This window comes from Leptodactylus fuscus, chromosome 5, assembly GCF_031893055.1.
Source record: "Leptodactylus fuscus isolate aLepFus1 chromosome 5, aLepFus1.hap2, whole genome shotgun sequence".
In the NCBI taxonomy this organism is placed as follows: Eukaryota; Metazoa; Chordata; class Amphibia; order Anura; family Leptodactylidae; genus Leptodactylus; species Leptodactylus fuscus.
This window is the reverse complement of record NC_134269.1, coordinates 26,743,795-26,764,060: the sequence shown is the minus strand read 5'-3', so window position 1 is coordinate 26,764,060 and position 20,266 is coordinate 26,743,795. Positions and strand designations below refer to the sequence as shown.

Below are 20,266 nucleotides of genomic sequence, written 5' to 3'. Positions count from 1 at the left end.
AACAGTAGGGGTGATTTTGCATGACGCGATATGTCACACCACCAATTTCTTTATTACATATCATTCCAGATAGCAAAAATGGAGGAATGTCGAAACATTACAGTAACGGAATTCCATATCTCATCAATATCTACCTCTGAAATGGGGAGACATTTGCTTTTACTTGGTGTTTTACTTATGTATCTAATGACTGTGAGTGGAAATCTACTGATAACTGGACTTATATGTTGGGAAGCTCGGCTGCACACCCCTATGTACTTCTTTCTTGGAAATCTCTCCATGGCAGATATCATCTATGTATCCACTACTCTTCCAAAGCTGTTATTCATGACTGTGACACGAGACAACAGAATATGGTTCTCCTCTTGTATTACTCAACTTTCTTTTTACATGTTGGCCGCTGTCTGTGATATTTTTATTTTGACCTTTATGGCCTATGACCGCTACGTTGCCATCTGCATGTCCTTACAATATCATCTCATTATGAACAGTCAGGTCTACATTAGAATGGCCATTTCCTCTTGGCTCATAGCAGCTATAAACTCACTAATATATGCGGTTCTTACATCCATGCTATCTTTCTGTTCTACACATGAAATTGATCATTTGTATTGTGACCTAAAAACATTATATTCGATAACCTCTAGTGACACCACCAGTAGACAAATATTCATGTTGTTCGGGAATATCATTTTTACATTTTTGCCTTTGTCTCTTATTATAATCTCCTATGCATATGTTATCTCCTCCATACTGAAGATACGTTCTTCAAGGGGACGTTTCAAAGCCTTCTCCAGTTGCACCTCTCATCTCACCACTGTCATGTTATTCTATGGTCCAATCATCTTTTTGTATGGGGATCCAGGATCTGGACATTCTAAGGAACAGGACAAGTTGCTCTCGTTCATCTACATGGCTGTGGTTCCAATGCTAAATCCAGTTGTCTATACCTTGAGAAATAATGAGGTCTTGGGGGCAATCAGGAAAGTAACTAGAGACATAAAGAAATTGCTAGGTCCATATTGAATATGTATGGTTATAATATAGATATGTTATATTTTATTTCACAGTTTCTAGCATTGACCTTGTGTAAATACCAACTTTGAATAAAGTTGTCTGGGCAAATTGTACCAGTGACCTTTCATTAGGCTTGATCATGAGTATCATATTGGAGAGGGTTCGACAATAAGAACTCCCACCGATCAGCCGTTCTCAATGGAGAGGGAACAGAACAGGTAAGCAGACAGCTCTGTTCTCCATGTAGTGGTTGTATTGAGTTACTGCAGCTCTCATCTCACGAGCTACAGCAAATCAGCATAGCCACTACACAGTTTCATTCTCTGTATCACGTCTGCCGAGAACAACTGATTATAGAGGATCCTGGGGGCCAGACTGCAGCCAAGCTGATAATGATGGTGATGACCTATATAATGATGACCTAAACAAACAACACCTCTCAGACACCCTCCCATCTCCCATCTCTTCTATATGCAGTCCTAAACTGGCCATCAAACATTATGAGACTCTCAAAACCACCCTGGATAAAGTAGCACCCTTCACTGTATGAAATTTCAACACAGACACTGCAACCCTGGCACACTCCTCAAACACATTTTCTTCAGCAATCCTCAAGATGTACCTACCATCTATGGTGAAAATCTAACACATCTGCAGAGTTTTTACACTTGAAGTTTATGCTCAAATCCTATAATTCTGCCCTTCATATCACCAACCAAGTCTATCTCACCTCTCTCATCTCTTCTCTCTCCAATAACCCTAAACATCTCTTTGACATCTTTCACTACCTCATCATGTCAAAGGTGCAGGTACCTGTCACAGACCTCAGTGCTCAAGACATGGCCACATACTTTAAAGCCAAAATCAACAACATCCGTCATGAAATAACCCAATCTCAAAGCGGCATCAGTCCCCTTCCCTCCCTTGCTCCCCATTGTGAACTCTCATTATTTGACCCAGGAACAGAAGAAGTCTCCCAACTACTTTCTTCTTCTCACCCCACTAATTGCACAAGGGACCCCTTCCCATCCCCCTATCTTTGTCCCCAACTGTTACAACTTACCTTACTAAAATTTTTAACCTCTCTCTTTTTTCTGGAATCTTTCCCTCCTCCTTTCATAACCCCACTACTGAAAAAACCTTCCCTTGACTCATCCTGTGCTGCTAACTACCAAATGGTCTCTAACCTCCCCTTCATCTCTAAACTCTTGGAGCATTTGGTCGATTCCCAATTACTCCGCTATCTCATTACTAACTCTCTTCTGGACCCCTTACAATCAGGTTTTCATGCTCTACACTCCACAGAAACAGCCCTGACAAAAGTCTCCAACAATCTCCTGATGACTAAATCTAAAAGGAACTATTCACAGTTGATCCTCCTGGATCTTTCAACAGCATTTGACACCATAGACCACCAACTCCTCCTCACTATGCTCCACTCTATTGGCCTCAGGAATATCTCGCTCTCTCTTGGTTTTCTTCCTATCTCTCTGACCACACATTTAGTGTATAATTCATGGATGCTATTTCTTCTCCTCAGCCACTTCCGATTGGGGCTCCTCAGGGCACGGTCCTAGGCCCCTTGTTATTCTCTCTGTACACAGCCCCAGTTGGACAAACTATCCCCAGATTTGGCTTTCAATACTATCTTTTTGCTGAATACACCCAACTATATACCTCCGCCCGTGATATCAACCATGCACTACCACAGAAGACCAGTGACCATCTCTTTGGTGTCTTTAACATCATGTCTTCTCTTTATCTGGAATTGAATCTTTCAAAAACTGAACTTCTTGTGTTCCCACCATCTCCTAACCACCCTCACCCTGATATCTCCATTTCTGTCTGTGACCTTATTATTACTAAACGCTCCCCTCTATAATCTGCACCGAATGCGGCTGCCAGGCTCATCTTTCTGTCAAACTGGTACACAGATGCATCTACCTTGTGCCAGTTGATGTATTAGTTACCCATTCATCACAAAATACAATATAAAATTATCACACTCATCAACAAATCCATCTATAGTGTTGTGCCCTCCTGTATCTCCTCTATAGTCAATGTCTACCACCCTAATTGCCCTCTGCCAATAACCTCAGATTTGTATCCTCCATTACCCAAACAACCTACTCCCATCTCCAAGACTTTTCTCGAGCTGCACTGGTGCCATGGAATGTTTTACCCTGGACAATCCGATTAATCCCAACTACAGCAGCATCAACCATGCCCTAAAATCTCATCTGTTTGGTTAGACCTGATCACAGTGTAGAGTGTGGAGATGGAGAACTATAGCACCTTTTATCCTTCTTCCTCTGTTCAACAGATCCTGTCTTCTCCATCTAGACGTTACCCTGCACTTCTTGCATTTAGTATCTATTTATTCACAGATATCGGCTGGTGATGGCTCAAACCGCTTCAGTTACATAACTTTTTCTATTAAAAGATGGCTGGACCATTATAGAAAACAAGCCCTCTGACCTCTTGTGTCCTACCTCCTTATAAAATGTCAGCTCTTGTAAGCAGGGCCCTCACTCCTATTGTTTTATATGTAGATTATGAGCCCCATAGAAAGCTCACAATCTACATTTTTCCCTATCAGAATGCCTTTGGAGTGTGGGAGGAAATCCATGCAAACACAGGGAGAACACACAAACTCCTTGCAGATGTTGTCCTTGGCAGGATTTGAACTGAAGACTCCAGCGCTGCAAAGCTGCACTGCTAACCACTGAGCCATCCTGTTGCCCTCTTCACTCCTATTGTTTGATATGTTCTTTTCTTTGTCACATTTCATTGTCTGTTCATTTGTCCCCTAATTTGTAAAATGCTAAGAAACATGATGGCTCCATATAAATAAAGTTATTATTTTTATGATTCATTGTTACACCTTCTTACAATGGATATTCATTGCTCCATACATATTTCTATCTAAAATTTCTTGTAAATATTTTTTGCTATATTTTCAGAATATATTTCGTATTTTTACTCTAATTCTAATTTCTTAATTGAGGCATTCTGAGATACTGTAATTTCCCATGTGGTTGTTCCCCAAGTGCCTCCATTCCCTTTATATACTCCCTTATACAGTCAACATTGGGAAACCTCGAGCGAGATGGTAAGATCTCCAGTGATCTGTTATGTTCTCTTTCTAGAATATCTTATATCTACTGTATGTGTGAGTAATAATTCGTAAGAATCAAATATACATAGTACATATTAAAATTGTTATTGTGTCGTATTCTAACTCCATAAATTGTACTAAGTGATGTGATATTGGGGTACAATTTGTAACAGATTGGAAAATAAATTTTTTGGCTTTAAATATCATAAATGATCTAAAATTATATTAAAATGGAAATAAAATGGTAAAATTCTGTTTACAAAATTGTTTTAAAGAAAATGTAATAATTCAAATACAAAAGTTGTTTTTGTAGACGGTACAGTACACAGTTAGAGTATATATCGCGTATTTTTTTGTAAACTTGTTTGATATCTTAATGGATCTACTCTTCCTCTGTTTGTCACTCAGTCTTGCTTTTCCATGATTATACCTGAACATGTAAATGGTAGGGTTGAGCCGACCTTGAGATTTAGGGATCGATTTTAAAATCTGATTTCCGATCATTTTCCAGCCGATCCCGATGGTGAAATTTGCTCGACTGCCAATCGGAATCCGAACTTTTCCAATTCCGATCGCTCCACCCTAGTAAATGGTTATTGGTCATGATGGTTTTAAGGCATAACAACAACTTTCTGGAAAAACCTGATTTCAATGTAGTTTGCTTAAGTAACTTATTAATAATGACATGTTTGCTAAAATGTTATTAAATATTGTTTCCATAATAAGCTGTTGTGTGTAAATGCTATAGCTGAACATTACATGACTTACATTTGTACAAGTTTTCACCCTCCGCAGATTTTATCTCTTATTGTCAGTTCTCCCTGAGCTCAGCGCCAGGGAACAATGTTCAAAGACTAACTTCACAGTACACTGTGCAAATAGTACAAAAGATCCTGATCCTCATCTATAGTCCACATTCAGCAGCAGCCTGGATTGTGTAGCATAACTAAGCACTGTAACTATGAGTTTAGCACTGGGGTGAGATAAATACTTACTAGATGCTGCAGCTCAATGTCCATCTCCCTCATGCTGATCACTCTGCCAACTCCTCTCACTACAGAATTTTATGGGTTGCAACTGCAACCAAATCTTTCAGTGTATGGATTTCTCTATGCAGATGAATTTAGAGAGATTGGTACATGCAGGAAGCAGGAAGAAAGACCTATAGGGTTGATAAGCGGAGGACATTTTTCTATAATATGAGATACAGTATTACAAAGTTTCCTATATTAATGGTTTATATGCTATAAAGGAACAAAATGATGGTTACTTATTAAATTGGTTAGAATTCTGTTTAATTTACTTGGAATTGTCTGAATATCTGAATGTATTACAATTGTTATAGGCAGTTGTACATTTCTCAATATTCACACCTTTTTAAGCTTTTTCTTCTTGGTATACTTGAAGATATTTTTTGAAGGAATTCAGCAAGGAGGCTATTCCAAAAATCTTGGAGAACGAAGCCCAGATCTTTTTTTTTTTTTTTTTTTCTAAATGTAGATTGTGAGCCAAACATAGGGATCACAATGTACATTTTTCTCTATCAGTATGTCTTTTTGGAATATGGGATGGGAATCCATGCAAACACGGGGAGAAAATACAAACTCCTTGCAGATGGTTTTTTTACCCTTGGTGGGATTTGAACACTAGGACTCCAGTGCTGCAAGGAGCACCATGTGGCCCCTTTAATCCCAGATCTTCTGTAGATGTAGGCTTTCTCTAGTCCATCTGTGTCTACATGAAATCCCAGACAGACTGGATGATGATGAGATCAGGGCTCTGTGGGGGCTATATCATCACTTCCTTGATCGCTTCCTTGTTCTACAAGGTTTTACACTGAGGATAGTTCTTACTAAAATTGGCTATATGCTTGGGTTTGTTGTCCTGCGGTAGAATTTGGAGCCAATCAGTCACCTCCTTGATGGTACAAACTGTCTTCTGTTACAGTCAAGTTTGGTCAGGTGACGTTAAGGACCATAGAAACAGTCGTTGGCCAAGGAAACTTAGTGCAACTGATGATGTATGTGTGCGTATATAATACATAAATCCATATTATATAATGAATATCTAAAACTAACCGGGACATGAAATTGGTTTAACAGGCTTTTTAAGCCCTTTATAGAAAGAACTCTTCTCCTGTAGAATAATTACTTATTGAATCATCACATAGTAGCAAACTGGTTTGTCCATAGTGTGGGGGAGCCCAAAAAGCCATGACACTAACAATGAGGATGACCACACATGACATTGGAAGACGTACAGTATAGTAGAAGAAGAAAAAGATTATAATTAGGTTCACCCTATAGGGATGGCACAATACTTTATTGGTGTGGTGCTCATGGATAGGCTCGTGCCTATGAAGCAAAATTCTATCATGGATATACTTGTAGTTAGTCGTTTTATCATTAGTGGAGTGGAGTGGAATAGGGTAGGGTAGGGTAGGGTAGAGTAGAGTAGAGTAGAGTAGAGTAGAGTAGAGGTATGGTATGGTATAGAGGGGTAGAGTAGATGTATAGAGTATATTGGCCAGTTCAAAGCCTTCTTCAGCCACAATAGTATCCTGCTATATTATACAACGATAAAGATGCAAAGATATACAATCATTCATCAAGCAATATGTCCCATAACCAATTTCTTAACGTCATCCTGTTCCAGGTAGCAAAAATGGAGGAATGTTGAAACACTACAGTAATAGAATTTCATATCTTATCAATATCCACCTCTGAAATGGGGAGACATTTGCTTTTCATCTGCGTGTTACTTATGTATCTCTTGACCGTGAGTGGAAACTTACTTATTACTGTTCTTATATGTTGGGAAGCTCGGCTGCACACGCCTATGTACTTCTTTCTTGGAAATCTCTCCATGGCAGATATCATCTACGTATCTACTACTCTGCCAAAGCTGCTATCCATAACTGCGACACGAGACAACAGAATATGGTTCTCCTCTTGTATTACTCAGATTTATTTTTACATGTTAGCCACTGTCTGTGATATTTTTATCCTGACCTTTATGTCTTATGACCGCTATGTTGCCATCTGCATGTCCTTACAATACCACCGCATTATGAACAAGCAGGTCTACATAAGAATGGCCATGGTTTCTTGGCTTATACCAGCTATGTATTCTCTAATATATGCCCTTCTTATAGCCATGCTATCTTTCTGTGATTCACATGAAATCGATCATTTGTATTGTGATGTAAAATCTTTATATTCGATAACCTCTAGTGACACCACCTGTAGAAAAATTTTCATGTTGTTTGGAACTATGGTTTTTACATTTTTGCCTTTTACTCTTATTGTAACCTCCTATGCATTTGTTATCTCCTCTGTACTAAAGATACGTTCTTCAAGGGGGCGCACCAAGGCCTTCTCCAGCTGTTCCTCTCATCTCACCACCGTCATGTTATTCTATGGTCCAATCATCCTTGTGTATAGTAACCCAGGATCTGGACATTTTAAGGACCAGGACAAGTTGCTCTCGCTCATCTATATGGCTGTGGTTCCAATGCTGAATCCACTTGTCTATACCTTGAGGAATAATGAGGTCCTGGGAGCGGTCAGAAAAGTAACTAGGGACATATTGATAGTTACACATTGAATATGAATGATTATAATATATATTTTTTACATTTTGTTTTAAAATTTGTAACCTTGACTAAAATTTCTAACTTTGGTAATACCAACTTTGTTAATTAAAGAGGTTGTCTAGGAATTGGAGAAACCCCTTTGAAGGCTGGGGAGTTGTACTATAAGAATATAGCACCAAGGACAGATTAATATGCTTCTTCTTAAAGGGATCCTATCAATAGCCTTAAGAAAGGCTATTCTTTTTCTACCTTTAGATGTCTTCTCCCTGCCACCATTTGGTATATAATCCGGTTTTGTCGGAATACATATGCGTTCTCTTGCAGCACTGGGGGCGGTCCCTGGCGCTCAAACAGCACTGCTCCAGTGCTGCGAGCGAACTCTCCAGTGATGTCTACATCTTCTTCAGGAAGCAGCCTCTGCGAGTCATCATCCAGCCTGGCTTTTAATCTTCTACGCATGCACAATCAGCTCTGCCGAAGACGACGCCGGAAGACGACGCGTAGAGGCCGGTTCCTGAAGAAGATGGAGGTGGCGCTGGAGAGTTCTCTCCCAGCATTGGGGACACCCCCAGTGCTGTTTGAGCGCCAGGGACCGCCCCCAGTACTGCAAGAGAACGCATATGTATTCCGACGAAAACCGGATTATATACCAAATGGTGGCATGGAGAAGACATCTAAAGGTAGAAAAAGAATAGCCTTTCTTAAGGCTATTCCTATGTGTTAGTTAGAAAAAAAGGGATTGTAATGATAGGATCCCTTTAATGTTACACCGTCCTCATCCTCCTAAGGAGGTTTTCCAATTCCTGGCCAACCCATTTCATTGTAAATAGAGGCAAAAGAACAGATAATGTAATTGTAAGGGTGACAATATAATAGACAAAGAATAAAAAGTAGGTCCAGGTTGGGTAGTAAGTCCATCGCAATGGACCTTTTCTAAAATTTCACCATGAGTAGTCACACCCACACCTAATGCATTATAGGAAATACGCCCATGACAAGGATGACTCAATATTGGAACACCAATCTTTTAGCACTAGAGATGAGCGAGTAGTATTCGATCGAGTAGGTATTTGATTGAATACTACGGTATTCGAAATACTCATACTCGGTCGAATACAGCACGGTAAAACAATTCAACAGTAAAAGAGACGTATATCAGAGCACATCAGTACCATCATCAATTTCGTAGATTACACTATCTATACTATCAATTACACCATCTATACATATGCACTTTTTCACATTGGAGATGTATCCCCCAAAAACTCCAAATTCCTGGCAACAAATTTTACCAGGACCAAGAAGGAACAATCTTAATCAGAAATTATTCCGTGAGGAGGCACGATGGATCAAAAGATTGTAAAATTTAGGCTCGAAGGACCGAAATGAAGGTTAAATTTTTGTAATTTCTTGTAATATTTTTTGTACTGTCCTAAATTACATTTAAATCATATTTTTCTGACTTTAAAAAGGTGATTGACCAGATAGAGCCGTTGGTAAAATTTCCAGATCACTTCTATGGGGGATCTGAAACTATACAAGGAGACAGTTTCTTTGGCCACAAAATAGGACTCACAACACTCATTCTTAATATACCTGTGGGTTCCAGAGGTGGGACCCACATATATCTGTATATATGGAGAATGTCTAGATGTCACATCCCTTTGTTATGACAGTATGGCAGATGTGGCCAGGAGGTTGGGTCGCAGCCTGTTCCTCTGTTGTGGCACCGTAACACACTGTCATTCCCTCCCTGTTTCTGGCAGTCCAGCATAGCAGAGGTTAATCCCTTTACACCGGGTGGGTGTGGTTGGTCTTCTGACTGACAGTGGTGTCAGGCTATGGGCACCTGGCTTGGGTAGCTGGGCTGGATGTTCAGGCCCACCTTCCCTCCATTTAAGGAGGCAGGTTTGGCAGCCTGCTGCTCTAGCCTCAATTCCAAATTTTGCACATCAGTGCAAGACATTAGTTTTGGCAGCAAGCTGCCTTAGTTAGGTAGGGTTCCTAATGACCCTGTACTAATTTGTACAGATGTATTTTGGGCAGTTATCTGCCTTCTATTGAGTTTAGTAGGAACTGAATATTCCAAGGGAAACTCCTACCTTAGTTTGCTACCCGTGGTGCTGCAACAGCAGGTAGCTGTGGTAGGTGCAGCCCAGAACACTACTGGGAGCACACGGTCATAGTTTGTTTGCCTTACAGTGGAATAACTGCAAGACTTTAGAATTAATTTGCTGCTTGTTACGACTAGCAGGATGTATTAAAAAACTAAATAATAAATCCTGCGGAGCTCATTGGGCTCTGAACTGCAGGGCACACCCTGTTGTGAACAAGGCCCGACAGTTAACTTCACTGCCGGGCTACTCCACCAACTAAGGTGCTTTTCTGATAGCTTCTCAGAGAAACTGCCACTGCAGAACAAAGCAGCCGCTAAAATTAATTATAAAGTCTTAGCAGTTACTGCACTGCAAGACTAACACAAACCAAACTAAGACTGTGTGCTCCCAGTAGCTTACTGGGGCGCACCCACATCACAGCCACCTGCAGCTGTAGTACCACAGATAGCAGACTAGCTAGGTAGGAGATTCCCACAATTCTAGCTAAGGGAAAGGGTACCCACAATTTAACCCATAAAGGGGAAACTCTCCCTACCTGCCTATCTAAGGCAGCACTCTGCCAACTAAGGTCTGCACAGACTTGCACACAATTGAGGTTTGAGGCTGGCTAGGTGGGAGTTCCCTGGGCAATTACTAGAGAAAAAATTCTAACTAAAGCCCAACTTAGATAAGGCATCTCACTGCCAAACTAAATCTTGCACAGACATGCACAATGTGGAATTTGAGGCTAGAGCACCTGACGGCCCAAATCTGCCTCCTTAAATGGAGGGAAGGTGGGACCAATCAGCCCGCCCAGTTGCTCAAGCCAGATGCCAATAGGCTGACACCAGTGTCAGTCAGCAGACCGACCACGCCTATTGGCTGCAAGGGGATTAAACCTATGCATGCTGGACTGAACAGAACCAGTGGAACAGACTGCGACCCTAATACCATGGCCACACCTGCCACACAGTCCTAACACTTCTGCTCTGTGCTGCAAAGGCAGCTTCCCTGTAAGGTAACAGGGAGCACTCAGTTGGAGTAGACCAATTCTGTACTTGATTGGAATATTTTTTATGTATGAGATAAATGACCAAAAGTAGTATAAAATTTAGTGTTAACAGTTGAAGACGGGTCATCAATTTTATATTGGTAGGAGTCCAACTCTCGGCACCCCAACCAATTAGCTATTTGAAGGGGCCAGGATGATAATATGAGCAGTGGGGCCCCTTACTCGTGTACATCAGGTGGCAATTGATAATTCTTATTCATCTTGGATAACCCATGACCCAGAAAATGGAGCTAGTGCAGGGACTTCTTCAGCTACCTAGCAATCTCTGCATTGGGATGGGTTCTTTGCCGTCATCTGACTGCAAACAAACCAAGCAACATTAGAAGTTACTTTCAGTCATTACATGACCAAGAGTTAAATGGTGGCTGACTATTTAAATATTGGCTTACTAGTTATAAAGTTGGTTGCAATTTTCAGTGGTTCATCCAAAACAAATCCCAAAACGTACTAGCAAATCTGAAATTTTGGGACATTTTAATTTTTAAAGTTCATTTGAAACTAAATCAATTTGCTCATCACCATAAGGCAAGTTACCAATCGGATCTTGAAGCTGGTTCATTAGAAAGAAGTGAAATTTGCAAAAATAGGGAACTATTTTAACGGGACAAATTATGATGTCTAGACAACTGGTTCTTAGCAGGAATTTGTTGGGGTGATTTTGGTACTTGGACTTAGAAAAAATGGTCCAAGAAAGGACTATTGATAAACTGAAAACAGTTTCCTGGATGTTCAAGTCTTGGGCATGAAGGACACTTGGAAACCCAGGACATATTAATGCCTAGTCCATTCCCATAGAAGAGAAATCGTGCATAGAGCTATGTAGTCACAGACTTATCAGTATGCCCATGTTCTGTCCATTGTTGAAGAGGCTACGATGAGCATAGCATTGGGGCATGGCCTGTTCGATAATGGTAGTGGTTCCCTAACACATTCTCCATGTAAGGACTAGAGATGAGCGAACACTAAAATGTTCGAGGTTCGAAATTCGATTCGAACAGCCGCTCAATGTTCGTGTGTTCGAACGGGTTTCGAACCCCATTATAGTCTATGGGGAACAGATACTCGTTAAGGGGGAAACCCAAATCCGTGTCTGGAGGGTCACCAAGTCCACTATGACACCCCAGGAAATGATGCCAACACCTCTGGAATGACACTGGGACAGCAGGGGAAGCATGTCTGGGGGCATCTAACACACCAAAGACCCTCTATTACCCCAACATCACAGCCTAACAACTACACACTTTACACACTCAATACCACCTCTCTGACAGTAGGAAAACACCTTGAAACATGTGTATTTGGCACTTGCAGTGAGGAGAGCTTGTCACCAGCAGTGAATTTGGCCCTTGTAGTAAGTTGAGGTTGGCACCAACATTTGTTTTGAAAATCAGGGTGGATTGAGCCTCTAACCAGCAGAGTTTGGGCAAATTCATGGTGGAGGGAGCCTCTAAACACCCCAGTTTGGGCAAATTCATGGTGGAGGGAGCCTCTAAAAACCCCAGTTTGGACCAATTCATGGTGGAGGGAGCCTCTAACCAGCCCAGTTTGGGCAAATTCATGGTGGAGGGAGCCTCTAAAAAACCCAGTTTGGACCAATTCATGGTGGAGGGAGCCTCTAACCAGCCCAGTTTGGGCAAATTAATGGTGGAGGGAGCCTCTAACCAGCCCAGTTTGGACCAATTAATGGTGGAGGGAGCCTCTAACCAGCCCAGTTTGGACCAATTAATGGTGGAGGGAGCCTCTAACCAGCCCAGTTTGGACCAATTCATGGTGGAGGGAGCCTCTAAACAGCCCAGTTTGGGCAAATTCATGGTGGAGGGAGCCTCTAAAAAACCCAGTTTGGACCAATTCATGGTGGAGGGAGCCTCTAACCAGCCCAGTTTGGACCAATTAATGGTGGAGGGAGCCTCTAACCAGCCCAGTTTGGACCAATTCATGGTGGAGGGAGCCTCTAAACAGCCAAGTTTTGGGAAATTCATGGTGGAGGGAGCCTCTAACCAGCCCAGTTTGGACCAATTCATGGTGGAGGGAGCCTCTAAACAGCCAAGTTTTGGGAAATTCATGGTGGAGGGAGCCTCTAACCAGCCCAGTTTGGACCAATTCATGGTGGAGGGAGCCTCTAAAAAACCCAGTTTGGACCAATTCATGGTGGAGGGAGCCTCTAAACAGCCCAGTTTGGGCAAATTCATGGTGGAGGGAGCCTCTAACCAGCCCAGTTTGGACCAATTAATGGTGGAGGGAGCCTCTAAACAGCCCAGTTTGGGCAAATTCATGGTGGAGGGAGCCTCTAACCAGCCCAGTTTGGACCAATTCATGGTGGAGGGAGCCTCTAACCAGCCCAGTTTGGACCAATTAATGGTGGAGGGAGCCTCTAAAAAACCCAGTTTGGACCAATTCATGGTGGAGGGAGCCTCTAAACAGCCCAGTTTGGGCAAATTCATGGTGGAGGGAGCCTCTAACCAGCCCAGTTTGGACCAATTAATGGTGGAGGGAGCCTCTAACCAGCCCAGTTTGGACCAATTCATGGTGGAGGGAGCCTCTAAACAGCCAAGTTTGGACCAATTCATGGTGGAGGGAGCCTCTAAAAAACCCAGTTTGGACCAATTCATGGTGGAGGGAGCCTCTAACCAGCCCAGTTTGGACCAATTAATGGTGGAGGGAGCCTCTAACCAGCCCAGTTTGGACCAATTAATGGTGGAGGGAGCCTCTAACCAGCACAGTTTGGACCAATTCATGGTGGAGGGAGCCTCTAAACAGTCCAGTTTGGGCAAATTCATGGTGGAGGGAGCCTCTAACCAGCCCAGTTTGGACCAATTCATGGTGGAGGGAGCCTCTAAAAAACCCAGTTTGGACCAATTCATGGTGGAGGGAGCCTCTAAACAGCCCAGTTTGGGCAAATTCATGGTGGAGGGAGCCTCTAACCAGCCCAGTTTGGACCAATTAATGGTGGAGGGAGCCTCTAAACAGCCCAGTTTGGGCAAATTCATGGTGGAGGGAGCCTCTAACCAGCCCAGTTTGGACCAATTAATGGTGGAGGGAGCCTCTAACCAGCCCAGTTTGGACCAATTAATGGTGGAGGGAGCCTCTAACCAGCCCAGTTTGGACCAATTCATGGTGGAGGGAGCCTCTAAACAGCCCAGTTTGGGCAAATTCATGGTGGAGGGAGCCTCTAAAAAACCCAGTTTGGACCAATTCATGGTGGAGGGAGCCTCTAACCAGCCCAGTTTGGACCAATTAATGGTGGAGGGAGCCTCTAACCAGCCCAGTTTGGACCAATTCATGGTGGAGGGAGCCTCTAACCAGCCCAGTTTGGACCAATTCATGGTGGAGGGAGCCTCTAAACAGCCCAGTTTGGGCAAATTCATGGTGGAGGGAGCCTCTAAAAAACCCAGTTTGGACCAATTCATGGTGGAGGGAGCCTCTAAACAGCCCAGTTTGGGAAAATTCATGGTGGAGGAAGCCTCTAACCAGCCCAGTTTGGACCAATTAATGGTGGAGGGAGCCTCTAAACAGCCCAGTTTGGGCAAATTCATGGTGGAGGGAGCCTCTAACCAGCCCAGTTTGGACCAATTCATGGTGGAGGGAGCCTCTAACCAGCCCAGTTTGGGCAAATTCATGGTGGAGGGAGCCTCTAAAAAACCCAGTTTGGACCAATTCATGGTGGAGGGAGCCTCTAACCAGCCCAGTTTGGGCAAATTCATGGTGGAGGGAGCCTCTAAAAAACCCAGCTTGGACCAATTCATGGTGGAGGGAGCCTCTAAACAGCCCAGTTTGGACCAATTCATGGTGGAGGGAGCCTCTAACCAGCCCAGTTTGGGCAAATTCATGGTGGAGGGAGCCTCTAAAAAACCCAGTTTGGACCAATTCATGGTGGAGGGAGCCTCTAACCAGCCCAGTTTGGGCAAATTCATGGTGGAGGGAGCCTCTAAAAAACCCAGCTTGGACCAATTCATGGTGGAGGGAGCCTCTAACCAGCCCAGTTTGGGCAAATTCATGGTGGAGGGAGCCTCTAAAAAACCCAGTTTGGACCAATTCATGGTGGAGGGAGCCTCTAAACAGCCCAGTTTGGGCAAATTCATGGTGGAGGGAGCCTCTAACCAGCCCAGTTTGGACCAATTAATGGTGGAGGGAGCCTCTAAACAGCCCAGTTTGGACCAATTAATGGTGGAGGGAGCCTCTAACCAGCCCAGTTTGGACCAATTAATGGTGGAGGGAGCCTCTAACCAGCCCAGTTTGGACCAATTAATGGTGGAGGGAGCCTCTAACCACCCCAGTTTGGACCAATTAATGGTGGAGGGAGCCTCTAACCAGCCCAGTTTGGACCAATTCATGGTGGAGGGAGCCTCTAAAAAACCCAGTTTGGACCAATTCATGGTGGAGGGAGCCTCTAAACAGCCCAGTTTGGGCAAATTCATGGTGGAGGGAGCCTCTAAACAGCCCAGTTTGGGCAAATTCATGGTGGAGGGAGCCTCTAACCAGCCCAGTTTGGACCAATTAATGGTGGAGGGAGCCTCTAACCAGCCCAGTTTGGACCAATTCATGGTGGAGGGAGCCTCTAAACAGCCAAGTTTGGACCAATTCATGGTGGAGGGAGCCTCTAAAAAACCCAGTTTGGACCAATTCATGGTGGAGGGAGCCTCTAACCAGCCCAGTTTGGACCAATTAATGGTGGAGGGAGCCTCTAACCAGCCCAGTTTGGACCAATTAATGGTGGAGGGAGCCTCTAACCAGCCCAGTTTGGACCAATTCATGGTGGAGGGAGCCTCTAAACAGCCCAGTTTGGGCAAATTCATGGTGGAGGGAGCCTCTAACCAGCCCAGTTTGGACCAATTCATGGTGGAGGGAGCCTCTAAAAAACCCAGTTTGGACCAATTCATGGTGGAGGGAGCCTCTAAACAGCCCAGTTTGGGCAAATTCATGGTGGAGGGAGCCTCTAAACAGCCCAGTTTGGGCAAATTCATGGTGGAGGGAGCCTCTAACCAGCAGAGTTGGTGGAAATCAGGGTGGAGGGAGCCTCTAACCAGCAGAGTTGGGGGAAATCAGGGTGGAGGGAGCCTAGTATTAGCAGAATTGTGCAACGCTTATGGTGGATGAGTATGAGGATGCGGAGGAATTGGAGAGGTTGAGTACAGACATGGAGTTTCATGTTGGGGTGCTTTACACAGGTGGGCACAAAAATGACGGCTCTACCCAGTGGTGGTTCATTTTTATCAAAGTGAGCCGGTCGGCACTCTCAGCTGACAGACGGGTGCGCTTGTCAGTGATGATGCCACCGGCTGCACTGAACACCCTCTCAGATAGGACGCTGGCGGCAGGACAGGACAGCACCTCCAAGGCATATAGGGCAAGTTCAAGCCACAGGTCCAACTTCGACACCCAATACGTGTAGGGCGCAGAGGGGTCGGAGAGGACAGGGCTGTGGTCGGAAAGGTATTCCCGCAACATGCGCCTATACTTCTCACGCCTGGTGACACTAGGACCCTCCGTGGCGGCACTTTGGCGAGGGGGTGCCATCAAGGTGTCCCAGACCTTAGACAGTGTGCCCCTCGTTTGTGTGGACCGGTGAGAACTTGGTTGCCTACTGGAGGAACTGCCCTCCCTGCCGCCAACGTCACATGCTGGAAACATCTCCATCATATTCTGCACCAATTGCCTGTGGCAAGCATTGATGCGATTGGCCCTCCCCTCTACCGGAATAAAAGACGAGATGTTGTTTTTATACCGGGGGTCAAGGATAGCAAAGATCCAGTACTGGTTGTCCTCCATGATTTTGACAATACGCTTGTCGGTTGTAAAGCACCCCAACATGAACTCAGCCATGTCTGCCACAGTGTTAGTTGGCATGACTCCTCTGGCCCCACCGGAAAGTTCAATCTCCATTTCCTCCTCATCCTCCATGTCTACCCATCCGCGCTGCAACAATGGGACGATTCGAAGTTGCCCGGAAGCCTCCTGTATCACCATCACATCATCGGACAACTCTTCTTCCTCCTCCTCCTCCTCCTCCTCCTCCATTAAACGCAGTGAAGCGGACAGATGTGTGGACCTACTCTCCAGCTGTGACGGATCGGATGCTATCCCTAACTCCTCTGTGTGATCTGAGTTATCCCTGATGTCAATCAGGGATTCTCTCAGAACACACAAGAGCGGGATTGTAAGGCTCACCATCGCATCCTCAGAGCTCACCCTCCTTGTGGACTCCTCAAAGACCCGTAGGATGTCACAAAGGTCTCTCATCCATGGCCACTCATGGATGTGAAACTGAGGCAGCTGACTTTGTGGCACCCTAGGGTTTTGTAGCTGGTATTCCATCAAAGGTCTCTGCTGCTCAACCACTCTATTCAACATCTGAAACGTTGAGTTCCAGCGTGTGGGGACGTCGCACAAAAGCCGGTGTTGTGGCACATGCAGGCGTTGCTGGAGAGATTTTAAGCTAGCAGCGACTACTGTCGACTTGCGAAAGTGGGCGCACATGCGCCGCACTTTCACCAGTAGCTCTGGAACATTGGGGTAGCTCTTTAGGAAACGTTGCACCACTAGGTTGAAGACGTGGGCCAGGCATGGAACATGTTGGAGTCCGGCAAGCTCCAGAGCTGCTACCAGGTTCCGGCCGTTATCACAAACGACCATGCCTGGGCCCAGGTGCAGCGGCTCAAACCATATTGCCGTCTCATCGAGGAGGGCATCCCTCACCTCGGAGGCAGTGTGCTGTCTGTCCCCCAAGCTGATCAGCTTCAGCACAGCCTGCTGACGTCTACCAACGCCAGTGCTGCAACGTTTCCAACTCGTAGCTGGGGTCAATCTAACAGCGGAGGAGGAGGCGGTGGCGGAGGAGGAGGCGGTGGCGGAGGAGGAGGCGGTAGAGGAGGAGGAGGAGGGGGGTGTTCTTCTCGTGTCCCTGCCAGGAATGTTAGGCGGGGAGACGAGGTACACCGGGCCAGTTTGGGAAGCAGTCCCAGCCTCAACTACATTCACCCAGTGTGCCGTCAGTGAAATGTAGCGTCCCTGTCCGCATGCACTTGTCCACGCGTCGGTGGTCAAGTGGACCTTTGTGCAAAGCGCGGAACTAAGGGCCCGCCTGATGTTGAGTGACACGTGCTGGTGCAAGGCGGGGACGGCACACCGGGAGAAGTAGTGACGGCTAGGGACGGCATAGCGAGGTGCCGCAGTTGCCATCAGGTCCAGGAAGGCGGGAGTTTCAACAAGCCGGAACGCCAACATCTCCTGGGCCAGCAGTTTAGCGATGTTGGCGTTCAAGGCTTGCGCGTGTGGGTGGTTAGCAGTGTATTTCTGCCGCCGCTCCAATGTCTGAGAGATGGTGGGTTGTTGTAAAGAAACGCCTGATGGTGCCTTTGATGGTGCAGGAGAAGGAGATAAGACAGGACCAGGGGAGGATGAGGTAGAAGTCAACAAAGTGGCGGAGGCAGATGAAGTGGTGTCCTGGCTCGTCCTCTGGAGTGCATCGCCAGCACAGTCAGCAGTGGCAGTGGCAGAGGCAGTGGCAGAGGCAGTGGCAGTGGCGTGAACGGCAGGCGGCCTTTGTCCTGCCGTTGCTGCCTGCCACTGATTCCAGTGCTTGGATTCCAAATGACGGCGCATTGAAGTGGTGGACAGGTTGCTCTTCTCAGAGCCCCTAATCAATTTCGAGAGGCAAATTGTGCAGACAACACTATATCTGTCCTCGGCGCATTCCTTGAAAAAACTCCCCACCTTCGAGAAACGTGCCCTCGAGGTGGGAGTTTTTCGGGGCTGGGTACGAACTGGAACATCTTGGGAGATTCCGGGTGTGGCCTGGCTTCGCCTAAGCTGCTGACCTCTGCCTCTGCCTCTAGCTACCCTTTTTGGTGCTGCACCTGCCTCAACATCCACACTACTTTCCCCGCTTGACATCCCCCCTGTCCAGGTCGGGTCAGTGTCCTCATCATCCACCACTTCCTCTTCCAACTCCTGTCTCATCTCCTCCTCCCGCACAATGCGCCGGTCAACTGGATGCCCTGACGGCAACTGCGTCACATCATCGTCGATGAGGGTGGGTTGCTGGTCATCCACCACCAAATCGAACGGAGATGGAGGAGACCCTAGTGTTTGAGCATCTGGACACAGATGCTCCTCTGTTAGGTTCGTGGAATCGTGACGTGGAGAGGCAGGTTGAGGGACAATGAAAGGAGCGGAGAACAGCTCTGGGGAGCAGGGACAGTTTGGGTTATTGTTCTGTAAAGCTTCGGAATTTTGGGAGGAAGGAAGACAAGACTGTTGGGTAATAGGAGGAGAGGAGGCAGAGTCTGACTGGCTGCTGGACAATGTGCTGTAAGCGTTCTCTGACAGCCATTGCAAGACCTGTTCCTGGTTCTCGGGCCTACTAAGGTTTGTACCCTGCAGTTTAGTTAATGTGGCAAGCAACCCTGGCACTGTGGAGTGGCGCAATGCTTGCTGCCCCACAGGAGTAGGCACGGGACGCCCTGTGGCTTCACTGCTACCTTGCTCCCCAGAACCATTCCCCCGACCTCGCCCACGGCCTCGTCCACGTCCCTTTCCGGGAGCCTTGCGCATTTTGAATTCCTAGTTAGAAATTGGCACTGTATACCAGTAGTAAAAATTGTGGGTGCACGTAACCCCAATATATTCTTTGAATTCCCAGTCAGACACTGGCACTATATGGCAGTAGCAAGAAATGAGGGTATTTGTATTCCCAATATACTCTTTGAATTCCCAGTCAGACAATGGCACTGTATACCAGTAGTAAAAATTGTGGGTGCACGTAACCCCAATATATTCTTTGAATTCCCAGTCAGAAACTGGCACTATATGGCAGTAGCAAGAAATGAGGGTATTTGTATTCCCAATATACTCTTTGAATTCCCAGTCAGACAATGGCACTGTATACCAGTAGTAAAAATTGTGGGTGCACGTAACCCCAATATATTCTTTGAATTCCCAGTCAGAAACTGGCACTATATGGCAGTAGCAAGAAATGAGGGTATTTGTATTCCCAATATACTCTTTGAATTCCCAGTCAGACAATGGCACTGTATACCAGTAGTAAAAATTGTGGGTGCACGTAACCCCAATATATTCTTTGAATTACCAGTCAGAAACTGGCACTATATGGCAGTAGCAAGAAATGAGGGTATTTATAACCCCAATATATTCTTTGAATTCCCAGTCAGACAATGGCACTGTATACCAGTAGTAAAAATTGTGGGTGCACGTAACCCCAATATATTCTTTGAATTCCCAGTCAGAAACTGGCACTATATGGCAGTAGCAAGAAATGAGGGTATTTGTATTCCCAATATACTCTTTGAATTCCCAGTCAGACAATGGCACTGTATACCAGTAGTAAAAATTGTGGGTGCACGTAACCCCAA

At 45.2% G+C, this 20,266-nt stretch overlaps 1 protein-coding gene across 1 annotated transcript; it reads left to right on the top strand.

The window, feature by feature from the left end:
• The first annotated feature begins 78 nt into the window (after window positions 1–78).
• Window positions 79–3,360, top strand: LOC142204449 (olfactory receptor 1f45-like). Its single transcript, XM_075275761.1, has 3 exons — window positions 79–987; window positions 3,117–3,264; window positions 3,341–3,360. The coding sequence occupies exons 1-3, from the start codon at window positions 79–81 to the stop codon at window positions 3,358–3,360; spliced, it is 1,077 nt and encodes a 358-aa protein (XP_075131862.1).
• The last annotated feature ends 16,906 nt before the right edge of the window (window positions 3,361–20,266 follow it).

Coding starts and splice junctions, on each gene's coding strand:
- LOC142204449 (XM_075275761.1), top strand. CDS start 79: ATGGAGGAATGTCGAAACATTACAGTAACGGAATTCCATATCTCATCA. Junction 988..3,116: donor TCTTGGGGGCAATCAGGAAA/GTAACTAGAGAC, acceptor CAATAACCTCAG/ATTTGTATCCTCCATTACCC. Junction 3,265..3,340: donor CCTAAAATCTCATCTGTTTG/GTTAGACCTGAT, acceptor TCTGTTCAACAG/ATCCTGTCTTCTCCATCTAG.